The sequence below is a fragment of the Fundulus heteroclitus genome, chromosome 10 (assembly GCF_011125445.2).
Source record: "Fundulus heteroclitus isolate FHET01 chromosome 10, MU-UCD_Fhet_4.1, whole genome shotgun sequence".
Taxonomy (NCBI): Eukaryota; Metazoa; Chordata; class Actinopteri; order Cyprinodontiformes; family Fundulidae; genus Fundulus; species Fundulus heteroclitus.
In genome coordinates, this window is record NC_046370.1 from 22,473,489 (window position 1) to 22,483,277 (window position 9,789).

At 40.6% G+C, this 9,789-nt stretch overlaps 1 protein-coding gene across 1 annotated transcript in view; it reads right to left on the reverse strand.

The window, feature by feature from the left end:
• Positions 1 to 8,916, reverse strand: part of ca10a (carbonic anhydrase Xa) — a 365,114-nt gene extending 356,198 nt beyond the window's left edge. The window contains exon 1 of the mRNA XM_036142346.1: positions 8,299 to 8,916. Within this exon, the coding sequence (XP_035998239.1) occupies positions 8,299 to 8,362 (64 nt within the window). The 5' untranslated portion in view covers positions 8,363 to 8,916. The remainder of the gene's footprint in view (positions 1 to 8,298) is intronic.
• Positions 8,917 to 9,789: the final 873 nt, after the last annotated feature.

The window sequence follows — 9,789 nt, forward strand, 5'->3', positions numbered from 1 at the left end:
TCATCAAGAATCTGTTAAAGTGGAGCACAGTCTTCTTGTCAAACATCATACAAATGCAAATTAGAGGGTTTATGGAGAACTATATGAAGTCTCTGTAACATCTAAACATAACTGTCCATTATTCCTGGTTTATAATTAGCAATCAATAATGAGAAGATTCCACCGCAAAGATAATTATAATGCTCTCTCATGCCCGATTTCTCATAAGAATGAAAACTTACTGGGGAAAAATGTCAAACAATAGACTAAGCAGTACCCTACCTTACAAGTTACAGAATTAAGAGTCTTTATTTAAGTGGGTCAATCATGAGTTCATTATTACGTGCATCTTGAAAAAAAAAAACAAGTGGTCATAACCCTTGCTCAGTTTCCTGGAAGATGGAAGAATAAAACTTGTTGGGTCCTTTATTTTTTTCATAGTATTATTAATAATTCAGAAAGACAATCAATACATTTGTGTGTGATTGTAAGGCTTAAGATTTTCTGCAAGTTATTTTATCAGATGATTGACTGGAACCACAACAAAACATCTTCATAAAATCAGAGTTAAACACAGGTATTGGAAGTTTTTCAAATATGGGCGGGGCAACTGAGCCCTTACCCTGAATGTATCAGAAACAAGTGACTCCAAAATTAGCTCAATAGAAGAGCTCTGTAGAGCTCAACTCCATACTAGTGAGGCATTTCAGGCATTTGATCATGTGTACAGGGCAAAGGGACAAATATACATGTCAGACACCAGCCTTCAAAGATCCGATTTTGAGACAACTGCTCTGAACAATTTTTTGCTCTCTTTACTGTTGTGCTCTGTCAACTCAGATTAAAACAGATTTCAGTTTTCAAACTTTGTACTAATTTGTAAACTAAAAGGAACAAATACTGTTCATAAAAGAAAAAATGTGGAGCTTGTTGCCAGCATATAAAACCCTCCGAAAATAAACAAAATTTGAGCTTTAAATGTATATTCATTAGTTTAATTTGACTTTTACTACATTTGAAATAAAAAGCATAAATGAACATTATCTTTGTTTATGTGTTAGACTGACAAGTTTGAAGGTTTTCGGTTATGATACAGGTTTTTGTTTAACAAGTAAATTATACCTAACAGCTAGTAAAGGGAAAATAGGCTGATTTCCATAGCTGGCTGATTAGTTGGTGCATTACTGCTTTTTAGCTTCAGAAATATGTTTGCTTTAAATGGAATTCAGAAAAAAATAATACAAAAATGTATGAGAAAACAAAACAATAATCTAGAAAATCTTACACAGTGCCATGAGAAAGACCTTGCCACCAACATGGAAAATGATCAGAATGTGCTGGTGAAAAACAGAAACTCTGAAGGTTAACCAATCGATCTTTGGCCTGCATGCAACAGAAAGCTTAGTATTTCTGTTTAGACTAGTGCACTGTGCGACAACAAACCTATTCATTAATCTATACACTTCAAATACAAACTGAAATAGGATGTTTGGTCATAAATGTTGACGTCTCAGCAAAAAAAATTCTACCTTAGGAATCTGTACAACCCTAAATTTCATGTCTAGTGCATTTTGGGAACCGTTTTTTCATATGCCTTGATGCAGTCATTTCTATTTGTACATTTAGGAGTAACCTAAAAGCTCTCGTTTGTACTGTACAGTCAAAGTCCATTGGTGCCGACACAAGACTTCCTGCTGGTATGACCTGAACTGTTCTAAACTAAGCAGCGTTGAATCATAACGACATTACGGTCGTCAGAGGAAGTGCGTAGTTGCCTCCAGAACAAAGAGAAGCAAGCTAAGCTTATTTCAATCATTTTTAGAAATGAAAATTATTAAATCACAATAAGTGACTCAAATTGGCCAATTTTCTACTTTTCACTAGAAAAATACAGAAAGATTGAATTTCCTTTTACTGTTATTAAGCACATCAAAACTGGAAACTCACCCTCTTTTTGTTCTTTAACACATCTACAAATGTCTAGGTCCCTATAGCTATTTGGTTTTGGCTTTCTGTACATATACAATTGCTCAATCTAAAAAGCACAAAGCATACTATTCTACTGTTTAGTTACACAGTAATATATAATAATCCCTCTCCGGCTGATCATAATGTTTTGAAATAAATAAATAAAACACCACTCCACAACTGTATAAATAACCCTGACAGAACTGCTGTGAATTTCTTTTGGTTTCATTAATTACTATGCGTGCTGATCAGTTGTGTGTCTTTATTGTGTGTCTCCAGTGAAAACCTGCCAAGAAGTCATAGGCTTCAGTGTGTAATACAATCATGTAATCATTACCTCTCTAATTGTTTCCACAGTAATCTGTAGTAGTAATTTGTTTTTACTAATACACCAGCACTTTTGTCACAGCTAAATTGACATTTTAATTGTTTGTTTCTATTGTTATGTTTAGGCATTTTAACTATATTCCATTCACACAACTGAAAATCTTTCTCTTTCAAATCTTATCTCAAAATTACAGTAGGAGCTTCATCTTTTCACAGCCCACCAAGAAAGTCTCCTCCCTGCGAAAGCAGTGCTGAGCTCTGGCTCTCAATTGCATCAGAAATTTAAGTCTTGGCACTGGCGAGAGTCATGTTCAAATTCTGTACTCAACTGTGCTACATAACAGACATCTTAAGAAATCTGGTTTAGCTGGATTTCAGTCCATGTACATCCATGTAAAGCACACAGAAAGTAGAGCTTCATCCAGTGTGATATGTCAAAATGATACAATCACTCAAAGAAATATCCTACAATTAGTTGAAGTCATATCACTAAATCATATCACCCATCACTAAAGTTGGATTTTATCCAACCATTTTGGGGCAAACAACAATTACAGATGATGTACAATTGTAAAAAGTTAGCTAACAGATTGGATCACAAACCATGAAACTTAGAAACCCTGGACATCATTCAGAACGGTTCACAGATTTAACATCCTAAGTGTCCAAACACCTCTGAATTAAACATTTGCACATGTTGAATCATTTCCAGCAGGATTTTCCAAATAGGTTTGCCTAGACTTTAGATAGTGTGTGTTCAAATTAACCTGTTTTCCCACAGACAAAGCCCTGAGACCTTTAAGATATGAGTATTTTAGAGACTGTGCTGTTTCGCCACGATAAAAAGCTTTTTGTTTAAATGTCTCTCATACATGTCAGTACATGCAGTCAAGTGTGTCCTTTATCTATTAATCCTTTTTGACTTAAGCCGGGCGTACACTGTACGAGTTTTTCCCCTTTTCGGGCCGATTCTTCAGTCGTGCGAGCATTTTTTGAATCGGGCTGAATTTCAGCTTGGTCGTAGAGGGGGGGAGGAGGGGGGACTGGCTTCTCACGACTACCTCCCGATCAGGAATCGGACGATCGTGAAAATCAAACATGTTTGAAATTCAGTCGGCTGTCGTGAGGTTTTCATGAGCGCATCCTGCTGTTCAAGCAGAGCTACGAGGGGGCGCCCTCCCCTCCTCTCCGTCCCCGCCAGCGGAGGGAGGGGAGCGGGCGTCCCTGAAGCGACCTCCGCCCGGCCCGCTCGCGGGGGCATTGGGGAGGGCGGCAACGCGCTGGCCCCCTGTTTCGGCACTCCTCCGCGGTCCTCCGCCTGTTTCGGCGGCGGGGGGGGCGGGGGGGGGTGGGCGGCCGACCTGCCGTGCCGCGCGGCCGCCGGTGCGTTCCCCCGACGCCCGGTGCCTCCTGCGGGCCTCGCCAGAGCTGGGCTCGAACCCCTGCTCTGGGTCCCTGTCACCTACCGTCGCTCGCCTGCCTCTGTCCCCACAGCGAGGACGACGTACAGTGTGAGCAGTCCGGTCTCGTCCGAGCGTCGCGCCGCACAGATCGTGAGCGGTGAACTTTTTAAACCCCGCGGTTTCGCCGCACAGTTTGAGATGTATATAAGTACCACGACTGAAAAACTCGTACAGTGTACGCCCGGCTTTAGGGTGACAGTGGTGCAAGGAGCTAGGAGTATGTCCTATATCCGATAGGTTTGCGGTTTGACCCCCCGCTGTTCAATTGTGTCCTTGGGCAAGACACTTCACCCTGCTGTCAGTGGTCAGAGGGCTCCAATTGTATTTTAGCCTGCTTGTGTCAGTCTACCCCAAGGCAACTGTGGCTACAATGTACCTTACCACCGTCAAAGTGTGAATGAAGCAGTGAAACACTTCGGGGTCCTTGGACTTGATAAAGCACTATACAAGGGCAAGCGATTTGCCATTTAATTTACCATTTACCATGCTATTCTATTCCAGGAAGCTGCAAACTCTCAGAGCTGATGACTTATGACTCAGACAAGAAAAACACAACAGAATAAAGAAGTTTAGTTCAACTGAACCCAATACATGCCTGACCAGTCAGTCAAGATTCGGTTGCCAAATCAGTTTGCTTTTTTCTATAGTTTATGCATTTCAATTCCAGCAAAACAAATTGTGTTTCGATTCCCTTATCAACATGGAAAGATCCCATGTGAATCTGCAAATTCCAGTCTAAGTAACCTTTTGGCTGAATCAACAGCTGGCTGTGCAGAGATTACCCATTCTGCATGGGCAGTGATCCAAATGAGGTAACACGAGCTAGATTCTGACCACACAAGGGACTGAGGGACTCCTCACACCTCAATAGTGCAGGCTCTGGTGCAAAAATGTGAAAAGCTGGCGGACCCAAATATCCTCCTACTTTGAATTCCTTATTTTTCTTTATTTTACCCTTCTTGCAAATGTGCAATCCCATATTTACCAGATAAAACTGAACATCTATCTATCTGTCTGTCTGTCTGTCTGTCTGTCTGTCTGTCTGTCTGTCTATCTGTCTGTCTGTCTGTCTGTCTGTCTATCTGTCTGTCTGTATAGCCAAAGTTTTTGCTCATACATCCATACAATGGAAATCAGGTGTTCAGGTGTCAAACTGTTTCTACAAGCATTTGCAAATGAACGTATCGATCTCAGCAGCTCAGTGAATTCCAGCATTGTTCTGTGATCTCTGCTATAAGTCCAGTCGTGAAATGTATTTGCTGTTACATATACTACAATATTCCATGGCAACTGTAAGTCATAATAATATAAAAACATGGAAGCAATTAGGAATGACAGCAGCTCATCCACAAAGTGGTAGGCCATCTAAACTGGCTGAGCAGGTACAATGGAGGTTGAGGTGCATAGTGTGCAGAAGTCAGAAACTTTCTGAGGAGTCAACTGCTACAGTCCTCCACACTTCATTTTGCCTTCAGATTAGCTCATGAACAGTGCATAGAAAGCTTCATGGAATGGGTTTACATGGCCGAGCAGCTGTAACTAAGTCATACATCAGCAAGTGCAATGCAGAGCATTGGATATTGTGGGGTAAAGCATGCCACCACTGGAGTCTAGAGCAGTAGAGAAATGCTCTATGGAGTGATAAATCATGGTTCTCCAGCTGACAATAGGATGTGAAAGTATGGATTTGGAAGGTCCCAGAATGGTACTTCTCTGACTGTACTGTAAGTGTAAAGTTTGGTGGAGGTTAGATTCTGGTGTGGGGTTGCTTTGTAAGAGCAGTTCCACTAAAAGGAACTCTGAATCTAACTTTGTGGGAACAGGAGATGGCCCCATCCTCTTCCGACATGACTGTGCACACATAAACACACACACACAGACACACACACGCATACTGTATATATATAGATATTCATCCATCCATTCATTTTCTAATACGCTTATCGCTTGTGGGGTCACAAGGGGTGCTGGTGCCTATCTCTAGCGTTCACTGGGCGAGAGGCAGGGTTCACCATGGACAGGTCACCAGTCTATCGCAGGGTAACACGGAGACAAACAGGACAAACAACCATTCACGCACACTCTCACACCTAAGGAGAATTTAGAGAGGCCAATTAACCTAACAGTTTGTTTTTGGACTGTGGGAGGAAGCCAGAGTACCCAGAGAGAACTCACACAAGCACAGGGAGAACATGCAAACTCCATGCAGAAAGACCCAGGGCAAGGGTAGGACTAGAACCCTTGCCTTCAAAGCAATACGGTTACCCACTGCTTCACTGTGAAGCTCATATATGTTTATATATATATATATATATATATATATATATATATATATATATATATATATATATATATATATATATATATACATATATATATATATATATATATATATATGCTGGATGACCATTCAATAACAATATATATCAAGCATAGTCATGTTGTACAATAGAACATACAAAGGTCACGCTCCGGCATCAAGCTCGACCCCCAAGCTCTGCATCCCCAATCAAAGAGTTCTGAAAGTCCTTGTTCTTTTTTTCCTTTTTAAAAAATATTGATTAAAATGGTTTCTATTTTATCAAAATGCTTTTTTCTATACTCTCCTGCCCGAATATATATATATATATATATATATATATATATATATATATATATATATATATATATATATATATATATATATATATGTGTGTGTGTGTGTGTGTGTGTGTGTGTGTGTGTGTGTGTATATACACACAGATGTGTACAGATATTTGAAGCCCATTGTTTGAGTGCTCTTTTGAACTGGCACATACAGTAACTTTTACAGCTCCACAGAATGTCTAAATGCCACCAGAGGGAAAAATGAAAATATCCTTTGGGTCTTTAGAATGCTCTTGTCTTTTCAGAAAGCTCACAAGACAAAGGGGGCCATGTAGTAAACAGTGAGGGTAACTGAAAAAAGTGAATGGAGTTTCTCTGTCCTCTGTCTGGAGTCTGTTTCACACCCGCTGCTGAAAATGGGTCCGATTGTTGTCATAGACTCCTCAGTCACTTTCCATGAACTTCTTGAACTGCTGCCATCAGAAAAATAGTACCACAACATCAACACCAGCCTATGTCACAGCACTCTGTATGTACTTTACAGTTTGTCACTCATCTTGTTTTCAATTTACTATGGTAGTTTTATAATATCCATTTCATGATTTTCCCACTAATGTTATAAATCATTGAGCAATACCATTTGATTTGAAATCAATCAGTATTGAAAAAAGCGTTTTATTGTAATATTAATTATCAAACAAATGAATGACTCCATTTGTCATAGGTTTTTCCCTGATCTATAGAATGCTGCATTTGACTTAAACTCTGCTACTTATGATTATAACCTAAGAGATCTACACAATGATCCTGGCTTGCATTTTAATCTAACTTCCCAATATATATAGAAACACGGAACAAAAAGAAGAAAAATAAGTAACTGTCTAAAATTTAACAGAAGAATATGGAAAAATATTTAAAAGAAAGCAGTGATAAGGATTTTACAATCAAATTCCCCTAATGGTAAATAGTTTGGATTAAAGCAAAATAATCTCAGTTGAAAGGAAAAAAAAAAACTATTCGATGGAACGATGGAAAACAAAGACAAGAAAAAGGGTGGGGCAAATGTTTCGTGATCATAATATATATATATATATATATATATATATATATATATATATATATATATATATATATATATATATATATATATATATGCTACTGATAATTACAGAGAAAGAATGAGAGCTCAGCATCTGCAGAGAGGAGTTTACGCACGAGTTACAATAAATCAGGTTTGCGTCATTTAGAAACACTGAATACACCTGCATTACCATATGATTCAATTTCCAACGTGGTATCCACAAAAGATAAAGTTTGGAGATCCATGCAGCCAGTGGGCTGGCAATAGACAAACAGGACAAAACGATATGTATACTGAACTACAGAGAAGTCAGTAAAGAACCAAAAGGCGCCTCACCGTACCTAAAGAAAACCATTAACGCACGGCGCAATCTACAGCGCCACAACACCGCAGAGTGCGCTGCGCACTACAGCTCCAGCCTAAGAAGTTCCGAGGGAAATAATGCTTTCTTCTGATAGATTGGGGTAGATTAATAAAATTATTAAATAATAAAGTCTGAAATATGTGTTATTTGGGACTCTCTGAAGTCCAAACGTGTCATAGATGCGTCAAGGACTGCGCATCCGGTCCTGGAAACTGGTTCCCGATTTTATTTAAACCAGTCACCCACCCACATGCAGAGTGACTGATGCTGTAAGCAACACAAACACTAACTGGAGCACAATCTGAAGGTGTCAAAGTGCGTCCTAAAACGCATTTCTAGTGGATTCATCTAGATTCCTCCACCCCTCACGCGCGCGCGGATATATACACACGTGCGCTTCAACACGCAACCCCACCCCCGTCACACATCAGCCTCCAAAGTCCCGTAATCTCGTTCCTGAATCTCAGCGAAACATTTCTTATACCCGCGTGTATTGATTCCACCTGCCCCGAGAGAAGCAAACGACTCACCTGATATGCACACAATAACATTCGCGTGAAGAATGATCAATATCTCCCAAATTATATCCATCATCTGTCTTCATTCCACGCGCATCACGCACACGATTGGAAAAAGAATGGAGCAAAATCAATGGCAAGCGGGGCTTCGGGTTGTCAGATGCTGAAGTTGTGTCCTGTCAGGCTGGATCCCGCTGCACACCTTCCGCCAGGTATTCTCCACACCAGACGCATAGCAGGTGATCTGATCCTCAGGACTGGAGGTGATTTTCACAGATCAGGAACTCCAGAGAGAAAGATCCAAGAACAACAGATTCCTCCGAGTAGTTAGTTCATATTAATATTCCAGCGCATCAATCCATCCGTCCTCTCATGCATCCAGCGCCGTCCGCTTTACACATCAGCGGACATCACGAGCCCTTCAGGAAAATATTTGCGTTGTTCTTTTGTCCGCACGGGAAGGTGTGGAAAAGTAAAAAAAATAAAAACAACAGATTTTTAGTAGCTGCTGGGACGGCTGTGGGGTCCGTCTAACACCTGAAGACGAACCCACAACTCGGCAAAAACTCGCGTCCAGGTGCAAGCCTCCGATCCATACTTCTCCGCGTCACCGGGATGTGCCAGCGTCAAGTTGCCCGAGGTACCAACTGAACTTCTAGGGACTGGTTTTCAAATTAAGAGCTTAATTATTTTGAATACGGGTTAAGAAATATTTCAATCTGAAATGTACCGTTTTGCAATTAAAATGTTCTTTGATGATGCTTCTCCGTTTTGGGAGGTAATGCTGCAGGATCCCAAGAGGTGATTTTATTGTACAAATTCATAAAAATGGGCCCATACTCTGTTGCTGCGCATTTACAACTTTTTGTCCGTTACTTTTCTTCTCTTTTTTTCTTTTTTGGGGTAGTGGATAGGATGTGCTTTTATTTTTTAATCCACGGCCCAACAGTTTCCGGTAATCCTGTATCTAAAAGCAGTAAAAGTGACGAAGCCTCGTCTTTCCGCCACACACTCAGTGCGCCCTGCATCTGAGCATCCCGAGTAAATACAAGACTCGATGTATACGGCAGGCTGAGAGGAGACCTGGAACACTGTAAAGAAACCCTCTGAAACGGCCAGGGCGGTCCACCTGGTACCCAACGTGACGGAAATTAATTAATGGGGAAATCAGACTATGGTTAAATCTTTCTCGGAGAAGTACAGCATATTTAACTCGATTTCCGATGAGATGGTGACGCTGAACCAATACGGACTCTAGCTGTTCTTTGAGCCAGTCTCCCGCGGTGGTCGGGGCGCACAGACAACAGGGGCGCAGGTGGATGTAACGCGCGCATTGCAGAGAGAAGGATGGAGAGGAGAAAAAAGTGTGTGATGTTAGGGTTTGGGAAATTGTTTATGTCGCAGTAATTAAGGCAGCGGCTTCTCAGAGATGCAGTTGATTTCAAACCAGCGCACGGAAGAAGACAGTGGCTCGAAAGAAAGTTAAAAAAAAATAAAAAAAAA